This window comes from Dermacentor silvarum, chromosome 3 (genome assembly GCF_013339745.2).
Source record: "Dermacentor silvarum isolate Dsil-2018 chromosome 3, BIME_Dsil_1.4, whole genome shotgun sequence".
NCBI lineage: Eukaryota > Metazoa > Arthropoda > Arachnida > Ixodida > Ixodidae > Dermacentor > Dermacentor silvarum.
This window is the reverse complement of record NC_051156.1, coordinates 230,948,561-230,966,559: the sequence shown is the minus strand read 5'-3', so window position 1 is coordinate 230,966,559 and position 17,999 is coordinate 230,948,561. Positions and strand designations below refer to the sequence as shown.

The 17,999-nt window shown below is 52.1% G+C and overlaps 1 protein-coding gene across 1 annotated transcript in view; it reads left to right on the top strand.

The window, feature by feature from the left end:
* Nucleotides 1-681: 681 nt before the first annotated feature.
* Nucleotides 682-17,999, top strand: part of LOC125939681 (uncharacterized) — a 173,392-nt gene continuing 156,074 nt past the window's right edge. Inside the window, exons 1-2 of the mRNA XM_049664965.1 lie at nucleotides 682-754; nucleotides 3,378-3,499. Of these exons, the coding sequence (XP_049520922.1) occupies nucleotides 728-754; nucleotides 3,378-3,499 (149 nt within the window). The 5' untranslated portion in view covers nucleotides 682-727. The remainder of the gene's footprint in view (nucleotides 755-3,377; nucleotides 3,500-17,999) is intronic.

The following is a 17,999-nucleotide window of genomic DNA, read 5'->3' as shown; positions in this document are numbered from 1 at the left end:
CTATGCTCGGGAGAGAGATAAAGGAAATGAGAGCTAGAGAGAGAGACACACATTCATGGAGCAGGTCTCCTGGAACGCGTTGTCGGCATTGCAACGCGGTAGAACGCGCTGTCGGCATTCCAACGGAGTGTCGGTGCTGCAAGCTGCGCTATGCAACGCGCAGTGACGGCCGTAAGTCCGAGACGCGCGAAAAGAAATTATCATCATCATGAGTAATAAGATGAAAAGTTCCCGCGCACTTCCGGAAAATGCTGGGCTGCGATCGCCCAGCTGCGCTGTTTCAAACGTTGCGCGGCCGAGTGCAAGGTTAAGACTTTTTTTCTTTCTCTTTTACTTCTATGTTAGTCAGCATGAAATTCAGTGGAAGCCTGACAGAGCTAAATCTCTCGCGGTCAAAGAATATTTGTGCAGCTGGTGTCTTCATCTTAACCGAGAATTGGACCATGCTTCGTTTAGGATCAAAGGCTAATTGACTAAACCGGGCCACGCCCTAATATTTCTGGTCTATGCCGGTTACGACCAAGGTTTAAAACCACCGGGCGGACCAGCGCATGGCACTCCTGAGCTGGGGCTGGCCCCTGCCTAGAAAAACTGGCTCGTGCAATGCTGTATGGCACAGTCATACAGCATGAGCCTGTGCCTATGTTTTCAAAGTGCGTGTTTTCTTTTCCAGGACCCTCGGGAGTTGCTCATCCTTAGCCTGCGCCGAGAAGTCCGGCTATTGCGCATGGAGAACAGCTATCTACGCCAACAGGTTCGTACGAACTGCACCAGACATACCGAGACTGCGTGCAGATTTTTTCCCGACAGTTTGACTTCGATTACCAGCTCAGCAGCTGTTCTTTCGTGATTCTAGCCAAACAGATCACAATTAAAATCAAGGTGTTGCACATAACATCTAAAGCGGCGGAACTCCTCCATGCCGATTTGAGCTATGTTACCGGTGAACCATGTGGTCTCACGCTACGCTCACGGCGCGCACGCTCTGATCACCCGCGCCGGACGACCACCGTGGGTTCGAGCACTCTGAGCCGCTATGCATGATACAAGACGCCTGCTCCGGCCCGTTCCGTGTGTCGACGCGCCCAGCCGGTCCCCGCTAGGGAAAGGCGAGACGCGCGCGCAGCAAGGGAGTCCCTAGGCGAAGCTCTCCGGAAAGAACATTTATTAGGCTGGGTTTCGATACAAGCACAAGGTTATCAAAACACGACCGAATCCGAATCTAATGGTTATACAAAAGGAATGGCCACATAGTCGCCGGTGGCTGCTAACGGCTCACCGTGGCAGAGAGATCAAAGGACAAGGGTCTAGAGAGGCCGTCTATACTTCGGCCAGCCGTCGCGCGCCCCCACAGCAGCGAAAACTAGAAAGACGAACAAAGAGAGGAACAGACGGGGGCGCGATCGGAGGGCGCTGCCTCCGGACATCGAGACGACGGAACAGTGTGCGTGCCCGGCGAGCCGAAGTAACCATCGGCCGGTGGCGGACGAAGGGGGCCGCCGCCGGCAGGGAGGGCACCTTCCGATGCCCTACATGGAGACGGAGCTATCCGTGGTATTCAAATTTTAAAAATTGTTTTTCAAGTTCATGACATAACAATAAAAACCATCTTGAAGAGCGATTATGTTTCGTTGTTGTGTTCGGGTCTCAGGAGGATACTGGTGCATGTGAGTAACTTTCTATTTGCAGATCTGAAGCGCAGTATCCTGACTGCGCATTTGAAGACCGAAATGGAAAGTGCCATATGTGTTGCACTTGTAATAGACGAGCACCAAAGTGCAGTTAGACATGTCTGAAGTTTGTTCGGTGCTCCCTGAAAAAATTCGTCTAGGAGCGTTTCTTTGGATGACTTTTATGGCCAGATAACCTGCCGCCGCAGATGTTTAAAATTGTTATAATATACGCAGTCAAATGTAACGTTAATGTAACGACACGTTCCAATGTTCGAAGTGTAACTGGAACGCGTTCCTTTCGCAGTAAAGGAACTTGTAACGGGAACTCGTTCCAAGATAGGGAAGGAACGAGGAACGAGCTTTCGTTCCTGTTTTACAGGAACTTGTACAACGCTGCATCTAACGTTGTGCAGGCAGTGCTCGCTTTATCGCTCTTTGCTCTATTCCTTCTTTCTCATATCTCCAGTGTAGGGTGGAAGACTGTGCGCTCGTCAGGTTGACCTCGCTGTCTTTCCCTCTTACCTTTTTTCTCTCTCTCCCTCTACTGTCAGATAGCAGTCGTTCTGTCAATTTTGTTGGCAGAACGCTTGTTGTTGGCGCTCGTGGTGTCGTGTGTGTTTCTTTCGTGTGTCCGCGACATTTCGCGTGACTCGCGCTGGACGCGCGGGCGCCTACGAGCGACAGCGCTCCAGGCATGCCACAAACGCAGGCAGGCTAACCAAGTTTGGTACAGCGCCAAGAACGCTGTCGCTTGCCGACGCCGAACGCGTTTGAGGCTAGCCACTCGATATCAATCGGCCAGCTTCGCTGTGTCTTGAGCTTTGTGCGGCCTAGTGGAAGCTCTCGCTTTCTTTTTAGGGGCGAAGCTCCTTAGGGTGTGGGTTGTTCCCTCCTCGATAGTAGTAGTAGTAGTAGTAGTAGTAGTAGTAGTAGTAGTAGTAGTAGTAGTAGTAGTAGTAGTAGTAGTAGTAGTAGTAGTAGTATGTAGCCACCTCTAGCTTATGAATTGCTCAATAGATGGCGTTGTGCGTCCGTACGTGAAAGAGACGCCGCGTGTAGTTTTATGAAGTGTTCACTAGAAGTCCGTAGCTCTGGTTGGCATGGAGACCGCTATGCATGTATGTGTACGCATATATACATATATGTGTATATGTACAGTATAACCGGAAGCCGACTTCCGCTTCCGTTTCCACTTCCGCTTCCGGTTCCGGAAGCCAGCTTCCGGCTTCCGGAGAACGCTTCCGGCGTTTTTCTTTCTCGTCCGTAGCTAGGGGCGCTGCATTGCACAAGGGCGTTCTTTCCCGACGCGCGCTCTCTTTATCTCTCGTCCGTAGCTGTGGTTTACCCGAATGATCCCCCGGTGCTTCGCCCACTCATCATCATTCACTTCGTGGATATGCTGTGATTTTTTTTATCCTGGCTCAGCGCGCCGCGGAGAGAAGAGAGGCAGGGGTCGGGAAGCCAGAGAGCTGGCGAGGAGGAGACCGCGTGCGCATGCACGCAGGTCTTTTCCTTCTTCTCTGGGTTGCCATGGCTACCACGGCTACGCACCACAAATTACGGCTGCTATAAACAGCTTCGCTGTTAAAACGTCTAAAAGCTATGAACCAACTAGCTCGCCAGAACGACCGACTAAAAAGTTTTGTTGGGTTCCTGAGAATCAGAAAAAGCTGTCACACATAATCGTGAATGCTTTGCGCACAGATGCTGAATGCCGGTGGCCCGCTTCAGCTGAGCAACGTGCTGGCCGTGGGCGACGAGCCTTCAGAAGACGGCGACGAGAGGGTGCTCCTGCACAAGTACATGGCCGAGAACGAGGCTCTCAGGTATGTCTGCTATAAGTCGGCGTGCTGTCTTACTTATCCACGGGCCGCACTGCAAAAGCAAATGGAAGAGGACGGGAACAAACAGCGCTAGGACGGGACGAAGTGAGTAGACAGACAAGGCGCTGAAATAACGACCACTGGTTTATTGCTGGGAAAACAATATATTGTCGCGGGCGAGACAACAGAGACAGCCAGAAGTCCACGTCTTTATCGGAACCAGACCAAAAGAACAACGTTCTCTTCTTTTACCTACCCCCCAAGCGTGTACGTGCCACACTAGATGGCTCATATGTGTCGGCATGTGCCATTACCCCCTCTCCTAAAGAAGCATCGTCTCGATGCTGCAAATGAGGGTAAAAAAATATATAAAAAATGAGGGTTACAATAGAAACTAAAGAAATGTGTCGGAACGCGAAATAACAATTCAGTGCTGTGAAAGAAGGAACAAAAGTAAAAAAATAAAAGCACTGGACACAACGAAAACGAAAAAAAAAAAGGGACGACGCTAAGTCGTCAATAGTCACTCGACGGCCTAGTCACGGCGCGAAAAATATGGTTTTAGTCTTGTAACAGCCGACGGTAGTTTCTAGGGATGCCTTCTGGGAGAACCTCGCAGGTAACGTCACTGAGTCGCCGTACAATCTTGTAGGGACCGAAGTAGCGACGCAGCAACTTTTCTGACCGGCCGCGCTGTCGGATGGGGGTCCACACCCACACTTCATCGCCAGGATTGTAGGCAACCTCTCTGTGGCGAAGGTTGTAGCAGCGTGCGTCTGCGGTTTGGCGACACTGAATACGGCATCGCGCGAGTTGACTGGCCTCCTCGGCGCGCTGGGCGAACATGGCCGCGTCCGTGTTAAACATTCCCAAGTTGTCGGGAAGGAGCATGGCGTCGAGCATCGTGGTGACTTCTCGACCGTGCACTAAGCGAAAAGGTGTGAAGCCTGTACTTTCTTGAATTGCGGTATTGTACGCAAAAGTGACGTAAGGAAGGATCTCGTCCCAGTTCTTGTGGCCAATGGCCACATACATTGACAGCATATCCGCGATTGTCTTATTCAGGCGTTCAGTCGGTCCATTTGTTTGGGGGTGATAAGCCGTAGTTTCGCGATGTGCAGTGCCGCTTAGCCTCAAGACTTGCTGTAGCATCTCTGCGGTGAAAGCCGTCCCACGATTAGTAACGACGACCGCTGGCGCTCCGTGACGGAGGACAATGCTGTGCACGAAAAAAAGGGCGATGTCTGTTGCAGTAGCTTTTGGGAGTGCCTTTGTTTCGCAGTACCGTGTTAGGTAATCAGTAGCGACCACAATCCACCGATTGCCGGACGAAGACGTGGGGAATGATCCCAGCAAGTCCATACCAATCTGATGAAATGACCTCTGCGGTATTGCTATTGGTTGTAGCAGTCCCGCTGGCCTCACAGGCGGAGTCTTACGTCGTTGGCAGTCGCGACATGTGCGAACGTACTGCTTCACAGTCTTTGCGAGACGTGGCCAGTATAGTAAGAGCGGCTAATTCGTTCCAACGTGCGTGTGTACCCCAGGTGTCCGGACGACGGTTCGTCGTGACAGGCACGTAAAATATCGTCGCGAAGCGAGGTCGGCGCAACTAGCAGGTATGTAGCTTGCGTATGGTCAAAGTTCTTCTTATAAAGAACGCCATCTCGGAAACAAAAGGAGGCTAGCGCGCGTGGGAAATTTCGAGGAAGACTTGAAGTGCGCCCTTCCAGGTAGTCAATGAGAGGGCTGAGCTCCAAGTCGTCGCGTTGATGTACGGCAGAAAGAAAACTGTCGTCCTCTTCAAGGTCAGCAGAGGCACTTCCGACTGGTGCACGTTGAGAGACAGTCAGCGTTGGTGTGTTTGCGTCCTGACTTGTGAACGATAGTGACGTCAAACTCTTGCAGTCGAAGGCTCCATCGCGCTAGGCGACCTGAGGGATCTTTGAGATTCGCGAGCCAGCAAAGCGAATGATGGTCGCTGACTACTCTAAATGGGCGACCGTACAAGTATGGCCGAAACTTTGTTATGGCCCAGACAACGGCTAAGCATTCTTTTTCTGTGGTAGAGTAGTTTTTCTCGGCAGCGGATAACGTTCGGCTCGCATAGGCAATCACACGCTCTACGTCATTTAGCCACTGAACCAATACAGCTCCAAGGCCGACGTGGCTGGCATCTGTGTGCAACTCCGTGTCAGCGTTCTCGTCAAAGTGACCGAGTACAGGTGGGGCCTGGAGAAGGTTGCGGAGGGTATCAAATGCGAGGCGCTGATCCTGACCCCAAACAAATGGGATGCCTTCCTTCGTAAGTTGGTTGAGCGGTTCAGCGATCTTAGAAAAATTTTTGACAAAGCGTCGGTAGTACGCACAGAGCACCAGAAATCGGCGGAGATCGCGCTTATTTGTTGGCACGGAAAATGCGGCGACGGCGCTCGTTTTCTCGGGGTCTGGGCGGATGCCGGCATGGCTTACAACGTGACCTAGAAACTTCAGTTCTTCGTACCCAAAATGACATTTCTCGGGTTTTAGAGAAAGTCCAGCTGTTCGAATTGCTTGAAGAACTGTCTGAAGGCGCTGTACGTGCTGTGCAAACGTGTCCGAAAAGACCACCACGTCGTCGAGGTAAACGAGACACGATTGCCATTTCAGCCCAGAGAGAACCGTGTCCATCATTCTTTGAAAAGTAGCTGGCGCTGAGCATAATCCAAAAGGAAGCACCTTGAACTCGTAGAGTCCGTCAGGAGTAATAAAAGCGGTCTTTTCACGATCACGCGCGTCGACTGCGATTTGCCAGTAGCCACTGCGTAAATCCATGGAAGAAAAGTAGCGAGCGTTGCGTATACGATCCAAGGAGTCATCTATTCGGGGCAGGGGATAAACGTCTTTCTTCGTGATCTTATTTAATTTTCGATAATCCACGCAAAAGCGCAAGGTACCACCTTTCTTTTTTACTAACACAACTGGTGAAGCCCGGGGACTGGTCGATGGCTGGATGACGTCATCTTTAAGCATCTGCTGAAATTGGTGACGTATGGCGTCTTGTTCCTTTTGCGATACCCGATAGGCATGTTGTCGAACGGGCCTTTCGGTAGGTTCGGTAATGATACGATGCTGGGCAAGCGGCGTCTGGTTAACCTTCGTCGTTGTAGCGAAACAATCTCGAAAAGAACCGAGTACATCGAGAAGCCTTTCTGGTTGTTCTGATGGTAGGCTCGGGTTGACATCGAGAGTGCTCGCAAACGCCATGGCAGAATGGTCACACGGCGAAAGAGCAGCTAATACTGGCGGACCGTTGACGTCGGCAATTTCTGCAAAGTATGCAATCGCGGTGCGTTTTGTGAGATGACGATATTCCTCACTAAAATTCGTGACCAGCAGGTGAGCCTGTCTGTTTCGAGGCTGAATAACTCATCTGGCAACGCATATTTGTCGTGCAAGGAGGAAAGACAAGTTTGCCTCCGCAATTACAGCGCGGCGAACGTCCTGTTCACATTCCACACCGACAAAGAGGCTGCTGCGAGGATGCAGAGTCACGGATTCATCGGACACACGCAGCGCGGTCTTCGGTAATTGGGTGATGTTGTCAGTTTCAGAAGTAAAAGGGTCTTCGAACGACACAAGCAACTCACGTAAGTCAATGATTGCGCCGTATTCACAAAGAAAGTCCATTCCAAGGATTATTTGGCGGGAGCACACAGGTAATACGAGGAAAGACCCCGTGAACGTCGACGCACGGATTCGAATACGTGCCGTACACATTCCAGTTGGCATCAGCAGATGGCCACCTGCTGTGCGTAACTGGGGCCCTTGCCATGGCGTGGTGACCTCCCTCAATTTAGATGCGAGTGCGCCGCTCATAACTGAATAATCGGCACCGGTGTCGACGAGGGCAGTAACAGCATGATTATCAACAACTACGGCGATGTCGGCAGAAACAACCCTAGTACTGTCAGAAAATAAAGAAAAACCGGAACGATCGTCGTCGGGTCCTTGCGTCGAGGGAGGTTCTTGGAATGTTCGTTGGAAAGCGACTTCACCCCCAGAAGTCGCGGTTCCTAGTTTCCCCTGTGGGAACTCGGTGAGCGGTTCCTTAGGGGAGCGTAAGACGACGAGGGCAGCTAGGTGACACGGACCGGCGAGGGGATGGTGAGCGCGATTGGCGGCGCTGAATAGTCGATGGAATTCTCTGGCCCGTCAGATAGGCTTCGATTTCGCGAGGACGCTCACCGTAACGTGGGCACCGCGCACCGGGATGGAAGCCGCGGAGACCCAGCTGGCGGTACTGGCAGTCGCGGTACACGTGACCCGCTTCGCCACAGTGGTAGCATAGCGGATGGTTATCCGACGAGCGCCATACACTTGCCTTAGTAGCGCTCTGTCTTGAGTGATCAGGGGGTCGATACGTAGGTACGCTCGGGTACCTTGATCCGGGTAGCGGATGCGAAGAGGTGTCCGAGAACAGATGTGTGGCCTGGTCCACTGTACGCATGATGGGATCTGTAGATGGTGGTGCAGGAGCCCTCAATGCCGCCGCATATGTTAGCACAGGGACCTCGGGTCTCGGTGGTGCGAGTGGTTGCACCGCCTGTCTGATTTCACTCCGGATGACGTCCGCAAGTGCTGTCATAGGTGGTTGGAGTCCCACTAGTGCCACTGATTGGAGTTGCCGCAGTTCGTCACGCACAACGCTTCGTATGAAGTCTGCGAGGGCCTGCTTCTCGCTGTCGGACCCAAGAGAGCACGCAGTAGCCTATATGTCGTGGCGTTCGTACTGTGACGACCGGTGCTGAAGAGTACGCTCCATCGTGGTTGCCTCACTCACGAACTCGGCCACAGTTGTTGGTGGATTGCGTACGAGTCCGTCGAAAAGCTGTTCCTTGACTCCACGCATTAAATGTCGCACCTTCTTTTCCTCGGGCATTGCAGGGTCTGCGCGTCTGAAAAGACGAAGCATTTCCTCGACAAACATCGAGACTCTCTCGTTGGGCCGCTAGTTCCTAGAAGAGATGGCTTGTTCAGCTCTCTCCTTTCTTTCGGCGTTGCGGTACGCATCGCGGAGCTGTCGGCTAAACTCTTGCCATGTCGCAAAGGAACTCTCATGGTTCTTATACCACGTCTTCGCAGAGTCTTCTAGCGCGAAGTAAGCGCTCCGCAGCTTGCGAACATCATCCCACTCGTTCATGCTGGCATCGCGATCGAAGTGGTCCAGCCAGTCTTCAACGTCTTCAAAAGTGTCCCCGTGGAACGGTCTGGGTGTCTGTGGCGCATGAAAAACATGCGGGGGAGAATACTCGGCATCGTGGGTTTGGCTCGCCTGGTTTGTAGTAGTTCTTGACATTGTTATTTCCTGTCTCGATGACAAGGGAACGAATTCGGGTGGTAGTCCTTGCAGGCGGCGGCTGCTTCTTGCTGTGGGAGCTGTGGCTGTCTGTAAGGTGCTAGGAGTGACGGCGGAAACTTGGGAGCGAAGGTGCATTTACCCAGCAACTCCACCAGTAATGTCGCGGGCGAGACAACAGAGACAGCCAGAAGTCCACGTCTTTATCGGAACCAGACCAAAAGAACAACGTTCTCTTCTTCTACCTACCTTCCAAGCGTGTACGTGCCACACTAGATGGCTCATATGTGTCGGCATGTGCCAATATATACAAAGAACACGTTCAGCGGAGAAGGCCAGAAAAACACGGTTTCTGCGCCGGGAAGGGAATAAAATCACCACATCACGCGCGTCGTCAAGGCAGGTTATTATGTTTTAACAAGTAGTTAATCTCGCGCGTCGTCATAGCAGGTCATCATGTTTTTAACAAGTAGTTAATCTCGCAGCTATGCAGAGAAACAGAGGGCACTCTGATGCAGGAGTTTCCGTGCGATTGAATGCAAAATGCTTCCCCAATCTCGCGTGCTCTTTGATCTTTACCTAGTATTGTGCAATCTTCAAAGAGAGGTTTGCAGCCGCATTCATTGCAGTGCTGGGCTAAATGGCTCAGTACAGACCCTTTTATTGCGTACGCATGCTCCCTCAGCCGGTCATACAAACATCGGCCTGTTTGGCCAATGTAGCAGCGTTTGCACTTGAGTGGGATCTTATACACAACTGCACATACGCACTCAACATGAGGTTTTCTATGTTGTTTCTCACAGATTGCTTTTTTGGGGCCGTCCTTGTTTACCTTGTGGCATAGCGCCGACACCTTGTCCCTTGCGCTGAACAAAACGCGTGTGCATATTTTTCGGCGACCTTTTTTTTAAACTATGCGAGATTCCATGGACATATAGGGTATGACGGTGGTGCTCACATGAGGTCCCTTGTCCTGGGCGTCACGTCCTGCCCTCCCTCTGGTGAGCAGAGGGAGGGTGCCCTCCCTCTGTCAAGGCAGCAGGAAATTTGTACCTTTCTGTGTTCTTTTCCGTGAAAACCCGCAAAGAAGGCAATCCTTTCCGAGCCATAGTCTCGGAGCGTGGTACTTGGCAACGGTGCGTGGCTTCCTACTTGCAGTCGTCCCTAGATGTCCTCCCCGTTGATGATCTGTGCATCATCATGAGCCAGACCAGAGTTTACGAATACCTTCAGAATGAGTGCTCGGAGCAAGTAGGTGCCTTCTCAGCTGACGTGAAAGACTTATTCTATTCCTTGCCCCACAACCTCGTGTGTGATGAAGTTAGCCAGTGCATTGATAAGTATGGGACCACTAAGTTTCAGAATGCATGTGGTATACATATTGGCAAGTTTTTAGAGCTTCTTAGTTTTTACCTCGAGTCGATGTTCATAAGCTACAATGGTGCCATTTTCATCTTGTATTGCTCCTGTTCTTAGCAACCTTGTGCTAGCACGTTTTGACAGAAGCCTCATGGGCTGCCTCCTACCGACCAGCGTAACTAAAGTATTTCGCTTTTTAGATGATTTCCTTGTGCTACACATAACTGACGGAACAGGTCAACTCTCGCGTGGAAAGGAAATTTTCGACATCTTTTAATCGGTAATGAAACCTTTAGAACTAACGATCGAGCATCCCTCCGATAATAAGATAAGGTTTCTCGACCTAGAGATATCGCTTGAAAGGGAACACGTTTGTTGGGCTTCAACCCCCGCACGAAGAAAAGTATTTTCCCCTTCACGTCTGCGCACTCAAAAATAGTAAAAAGAAGCATTGCCGTCTCATGTCTCAGCGCATCTATGAACCATTCATGCCACCACCGGGTGGCTAGCAGCTTCATGCACCAAGTGCACCGGCTCATCCAGGCAATCCAGGTATCCTATGGCCCTGCTGACGAGTGTTTCGGAAACGCTTTTCGTGATCCTCACCAGAGGGAGGGCAGGACGTGACGCCCAGGACAAGGGACCTCATGTGAGCACCACCGTCATACCCTATGTGCATGGGGTCTCGCATAGTTAAACAAGGTCGCCGGAAAAATAGGCACACCCATTTTGTTCAGCGCAAGGGACAAGCTGTCGGCGCTATGCCACAAGGTAAACAAGGAAGGCCCCAAAAAAGCAATCTGTGAGAAACAACACAGAAAACCTCATGTTGAGTGCGCATGTGCAGTTGTGTGTAAGATCCTGCTCAAGTGCAAACGCTGCTACATTGGCCAAACAGGCCGATGTTAGAATGACCGCCTGAGGGAGCACGCGTACGCAATGACAGGGTCTGTACCGAGCCATTTAGCCCAGCACTGCAAAGGATGCGGCTGCAAACCTCTCTTTGAAGATTGCAGGTATTTTGATTTGAAGGTATTGAAGATATTGAAGATTTGCAGGTATTGTTACGGAGCGATCCATGCATGGATCAACGCGATGCTTGGCAGAGCGACAAAGACGACGATGAAGACGCTAGCACTTGGGCCGGATCGGACATCTCTTGCCCTAGCCTCCTCTGTATATACTTTGTAAATATATCCTTCGCTTCCATCTCGCTCCCGTCGCACTTTGGTGGCGGTGCGCGGCACGTCTCGCCTCGCAACGGAACTTCGCAGCGGCGGTCGTTTCGGACATCTGTCTGCAATGGCGGAAGACACAGCGTCTACATCAGCGCCCGCCACTTCAACGGTCGTGCTTGTGCAACCCCGGGATCTTGGCATGTTCTCCGGTTCCGGTGATGCGAACGTTGAAGACTGGCTGGCAGAGTACGAATGCGTGAGTAAGAACAACCGATGGGACCCTACCATGATGTTGGCAAATATAATCTTCTACCTGAAAGGCACTGGGAAGGTATGGTTTGATAATCACGAAGCTGAGATTGGAAGCTGGGACACCTGCAAAGAAAAACTCCGAGAATTGTTTGGGAAGCCCATTGGCCGGAAGGTCGCCCCGACAAAGACGCTCGCGTCACGTTCGCAAATGGCTACTGCATCTTACGTCGCGTACATAGAAGACGTATTAGCGCTATGCCGAAAATCCGACGCCGAGATGCCGGAGGACGACAAGGTTGGGCATATCTTGAAAGGGCTCGCCGACAACGCCTTCAGCCTTTTAATGTGTAGAAAGTGTTCTACAGTCGACGCTGTTATCAAGGAGTGCCGGCACTTTGAGCAGGCTCAAAGCCGGCGCATTGGACACTCATTTGCCCGGCTTCCCAACACGCCGGCAACGTCCTCTTGCGAAGACCGCACGGCTGCACAACCGTCAGTTCCACTAGACCAGATGACACGTATTGTACGCCGTGAACTTGAGGCCATGACCCCTGCTCCAGTTCATGCCGGTGACTCGAGCTCGATTACGGCTCCATTCGTTCAAGCCATTGTCCGGCAGGAGATCGCCAACATGGGCATTCACTTTGTGTGCACCGTTTCCAGCCCAACACAAACTTCGTGGCGTCCGCCCTCTTCCTATCAAGAGCAGCGATTCGCTACTCGATATCGCGACCCTGCTGCTTGGCGAACCCCTGACGATCGACCGATATGTTTTACTTGTCACTGTATCGGCCACGTCTCCGGTTACTGCGCCACCCGCTGGTCCTCGGCGCCTCGAACGCTGTCTACCCCTTACCGCCATCCCGAGAGCACCCGCTTTCCGCCTTCAACCCAGCCCTATTTCCCCAACGCCGATGTTTCCCCCAGGATAAGTAGCCGCTCCCCGTCGCCGCGTGGTCACCAGTCACGCTCGCCTCCAGGCCGTCGCCCGTCGTCTCGCTCACCACAGACTCGCCGCCCGTCGTCCCCCTTCAGCCCTGCTCGTGCCTATCAGGAAAACTAAAGAATGCAGCACCCGGAGGTGACGCTGCATTGACGACTGCCACCACAAATCCTCTTCTGACGCTGCCGACCAGACGAAGCTTGTTAGACGTTGATGTTGATGGCGTAACTATTTCTGCACTCATCAACACTGGAGCGCACATCACTGTCATGAGTGCAGATTTTTGTCGACGCCTTCATAAAGTGCTCACGCTTGCCGCCTCCCGCATTCTCCGCGTCGCTGATGGAGGGACTCCTGCCGTTCTTGGGATGTGCACCGCCCGCGTCTGCATTGCTGGTCATCCCACTTCCGTCGAATTTGCCGTCATCGAGAAGTGCCCCCATGACCTTATCGTCGGCTTAGATTCTTTGGCCACTCATTCTGCCCTCATTGATTGTGCGACCGGTGCTCTTCAGCTTGAGCTGCCCCATCCACCCGACAGTTCAGCCGACATAACGCCACGCTTATGCTCTCGCCATCACGTTCGTTTGCCGCCTCAAGCTGCTACATACGTTACTTTGACCTCTTCACGCGACATTCCCGATGGAGACTACGTCTTGTCTCCGATTATCGACGTCCTGTTAGCCCACGATGTCGCCCTGGCTCACACCATTGTTTCCGTTGCCGACAATACGGTGGTCGTGCCGCTTCTCAACGTGAGCCTGTTGACTCAGGTTATCCAGCAAGGCATGTCGCTGGCCACCATTTCCGCGCTTGACCCCTGCAAGATTGCCGCTTTGGATGCCGATGTTTCGCCGCCTTCTTGCTCCGCCAACTTCGCGCCTTCGTCTCTCGACGACATTAACAAGATGATTGCTCCCGATCTGACCCAGGCGCAAGCCCAAGATCTCTGCCGGGTCCTGGCGTCCTGTCGTGACATCTTTGATTTCGACGGCCGCCCTCTAGGCCAAACATCTGTCGTGGCTCGTCGAATCAACACTGGTGACGCCACTCCTATACGCCGACATCCATATCGCGTATCGCATCACGAACGTCAAGTAATCCAGAACGAGGTCGACAAAATTATTACAAAAGACGTCATCGAACCTTCATCTAGCCCGTGGGCCTCCCCTATCGTTCTCGTGAAAAAGAAGGACGGCATCAGCTGGCGTTTCTGCGTTGATTATCGGAATTTGAACAAAGTCACTCATAAAGACGTCTACCCTTTGCCTCGTATCGATGATGCCCTCGACTGCTTTCATGGAGCCCAATATTTTTCTTCCATCGACCTTTGGTCTGGCTATTGGCAGATTTCAGTCGACCCTATGGACCGCGAAAAAACTGCATTTATTACGCCCGATGGTCTATACCAATTCAAGGTCATGCCGTTCGGACTGTGTAATGCCCCAGCAACTTTCGAACGTATGATGGACTCTCTGCTGGAGGGATATAAGTGGTCCATCTGTCTATGCTATTTAGACGATGTGATTGTCTACTCGCCTACGTTTGAGAGCCACCTCACCCGTTTATCGGCCGTTCTTGCCGTCTTCCGAAGAGCCTAACTTCAGCTGAATTCCGCCAAGTGCCGTTTCAGGCGGCGCGAGATAACTATGCTCGGGCACCTTGTCAGTGCTGCCGGTGTTCAACCAGACCCGGACAAGGTGCGAGCAGTGCAACAATTTCCCCTGCCGCGTTCAGCCAAAGACGTCCGCAGTTTCGTAGGATTATGTTCCTACTTTGGTCGCTTTGTCCGGAACTTCGCGGACATCGCCCGCGCTCTCACGGAACTCTTGAAGAAGGACGTTCCTTTCGTGTGGGGACCCGAACAAGCAGCTTCGTTTTCTGACCTCGTCCGCCTACTCACTAGACCACCAATACTGGCCCATTTCGACCCCTCCCTCAACGCCTACGCAACTTCGCACTGATGCCAGTAGTCATGGAATTGGGGCTGATCTTGGCCAAACACAGCACGGCAAGGAACGTGTCATCGCCTACGCCAGTCGCCTTCTGTCTTCGTCCGAACGAAACTTTTCCATCACTGAACGAGAGTGCCTGGCTTTAGTGTGGGCTGTCTCCAAATTCAGACCTTACTTGTTTGGCCGAACATTTTCTGTAATTACAGACCATCATGCTCTATGCTGGCTTTCGTCGATGAAGGATCAGTCTGGACGTCTCGGCCGCTGGGCATTACGGCTTCAAGAATACTCGTTTGCTGTGCACTACAAGTCTGGACGATTGCACCAGGACGCTGATTGCTTATCAGGTCACCCTGTCGATGCTCCCGACCTCATTGACCCCGACCCCGACGCCTGCGTACTGTCCATCCTTGCTTTGGATGATATCCCCATCGAACAGCGACGAGACGCGTCCTTACGGCTCATCATCGACCGTCTTACCTCTCCATCACCAGACCATTCTGTTCACCTGTTTGAGCTACACGACAACGTTCTGTATCGTCGTAATCTCCGCTCAGATGGCCCAGAGCTTCTGCTTGTCCTACATCGCTATCTTCGCTCCAGTGTTCTTCATCAGCTTCACGACGTACCAACTGCCGGTCACCTAGATGTCTCGCGCACTTACGCCCGCATCCGACGCCGGTTTTTCTGGCCTGGCATGTACCGTTCTGTGCTCCGCTACGTCGCTGCTTGTGAACACTGCCAACGTCGCAAGCGCCCTTCAGCGCTGCCTGCAGGCCAGCTACAACCTATTGATATACCTGCAGAGCCATTCTTCCGCGTCGGCCTTGACCTTCTAGGCCCTTTCCCTACGTCCATCTCGGGAAACAAATGGGTTGCGGTCGCGACAGACTACGCCACGCGCTTCGCAATCACCAGGGCTTTGCCGACAAGCTGTTCTACAGACATCGCTGACTTTCTCCTACACGACGTAATTCTACATCATGGAACCCCTCGGCAGCTCCTCACCGATAGCGGGAGGTATTTCCTCTCAAGAGTGGTGGATGACATCCTTCGTTCCTGCTCCACTGAACATAAGCTCACTACCGCTTATCATCCGCAGACGAATGGATTTACCGAATGCTTGAACCGAACGCTAACCGAGATGCTGGCCATGTATGTTTCACGAAATCACCGTGACTGTGACTGCACGTTACCCTTTGTTACCTTTGCGTACAATTCCTCGCGGCATGACACCTCTGGATATCTGCTGTTTGGCCGACATCCTGCATTGCCCTTCGAGACCCTCCTTCCTTCGGCTCCTCACTCGCCTACTGAATACGCCAGTGACGTTGCAGCCCGTGCAGCAGCTCGAGCCCGTGCAGCTCGTCAACTTGCCCACGATCGACTTTCTGCTTCGCAAGCAGCCCTAAAGTCCCGTTACGACAGCCGACACAGAAGCGTGCACTTCACGCCTGGCTCTCTGGTCCTCCTATGGTCGCCATGCAGCCGCATTGGTCTGTCAGAGAAGCTCCTATCAGGTTACACCGGCCCTACAAGGTTCTTCGTCAACTCGATGACGTAATTCACGAAATTGTACTCCTGAATCCTGCTTCTTCGACCTCATCGCTGCCAACTGAAGTTGTTCATGTTTCCCGGCTGAAGCCATACTGCTCTTCTAGCTCCTCGCCTTCATAGCAAGCGCCAGGACGGCGCTTCACCCGCCGGAGAGTGATGTTACGGAGCGATCCATACATGGATCAACGCGATGCTTGGCAGAGCGACAAAGACGACGATGAAAACGCTAGCACTTGGCCCGGATCGGACATCTCTTGCCCTAGCCTCTTCTGTATATACTTTGTAAATATATCCTTCGCCCCCATATCGCTCCCATCACAGTATAAAGATCAAAGAGCACGCGAGATTTGGGAAGCGTTTTGCTTTCAGTCGCACGGAAACTCCTGCGTCAGCGTACCCTCTGTCTCTCTGCATAGCTGCGAGATTAACTGCTTGTTAAAAAAATGTCACAGTTTCGCCCTAAGGGCGAAGCAATGAATGCGATAGCAACACAGCAATGTCATACGAAGTAAGGTGAGCGGCTTTGGTAGCAATATGAATTGTATTAACATGAGCTGATTAAGTAAGCAGGTGTGCTGCGGCGTAAGTAGACCGACATGAAGAGAGACTCGATGACCACGAGAAGGCGCGTGTGAAACGGTGGTGTTGATGAGAAGCGCTTCCCGTGGGCAGCGCGTGCGAAGGGACACACCTGTAGCGCTGCACTGTCGATCCGGGCAGCATTGCATGTGTAGCGTGCGTTGGAAAATGTGGCCCGACTATTACTAACTGAATGAACAAGCGTGGTGTGAGCGCCCACAAACAAACATGAATAGATCACACTGAATGACTGCAGACAACGACTGTCAAAACGCTGGCAGCAAGCGCATACGCCGCAGCAGCGGGCGAAGGTACGTGCGGTCTATCGCTTCAACGGAAACTGAGCGGCGAATGCACGGCGCATATAGGTCAGAGCCGTGTGGAGATAAGCGACGGTGCGAGCGAGCGACGAGCGCGGTTGTTGGCAGAGTAGAAGTGCGCCCCTCCCCCCCGCTCTCTCCGACGCTGGCTTCCCGCTTCCTTGCTTGCGCGTGGGAGATTGAGTGCGTTCGCTCTCCGTGATAGCGCGCGTCCCCCACGCTTCCGCTCGGGCATACGGCGCGCGGCGAAGATTTTATCTATAGGGAACCTCACGGCGACGGCGACGACGACGGCGACGCCGACGGCAGAAATCCGGTTGAAGTGTCCATATAATTGCTATCGCAATAAAACATGATAACCTGCCTTGACGACGCGCGTGATGCGATGATTTTATTCCCTTCCCGGCGGAGAAACCGTGTTTTTCTGACCTTCTGCGCTGAACCTGTGCTTTGTATATACTGCTTTCCCAGCAATAAACCAGTGGTCGTTAGTTCAGCGCCTTGTCTGTCTACTCACTTCGTCCCGTCCTAATGATGTACCAAGCAGACCAGACCAGCACACTCCTTAAATGGAAGAGCTCGACCGAACCCCTCGTCCCGATCGAAATGCAGGCAACGATGGTGGCACGCTTGGGATCACGACGCACAAACGCCTAGTGACCTGGGGCTTTGTTTATCACATGGCAAGTATAATTAGGGAGGATTGTAAACGCTTCTGAACTTAACGTTTCCTTGAATGCTTTACAATGGTCTTCTGTAAAGTTTGTATCTAAATAAAGACACGCGGAGCTGATTAAGAGGAAGCTTTAGTTCCGAACCTACTCTGATTCACTATTCAAATGCATGTAAAACGTAGAAATGCTTTTATGAGAGAACTACTCGTCAGATTTTAATGTATTTTGTTGAATTCAAAGGCAAATGTTACATCCTAGTGACACTTGGTGACAGATTTGTTATTTATGGCGTAATTTTTTTAACGAAAATTTCCAAGAATTGGTAAGTTTAAAAAATTTGAAGCAAGA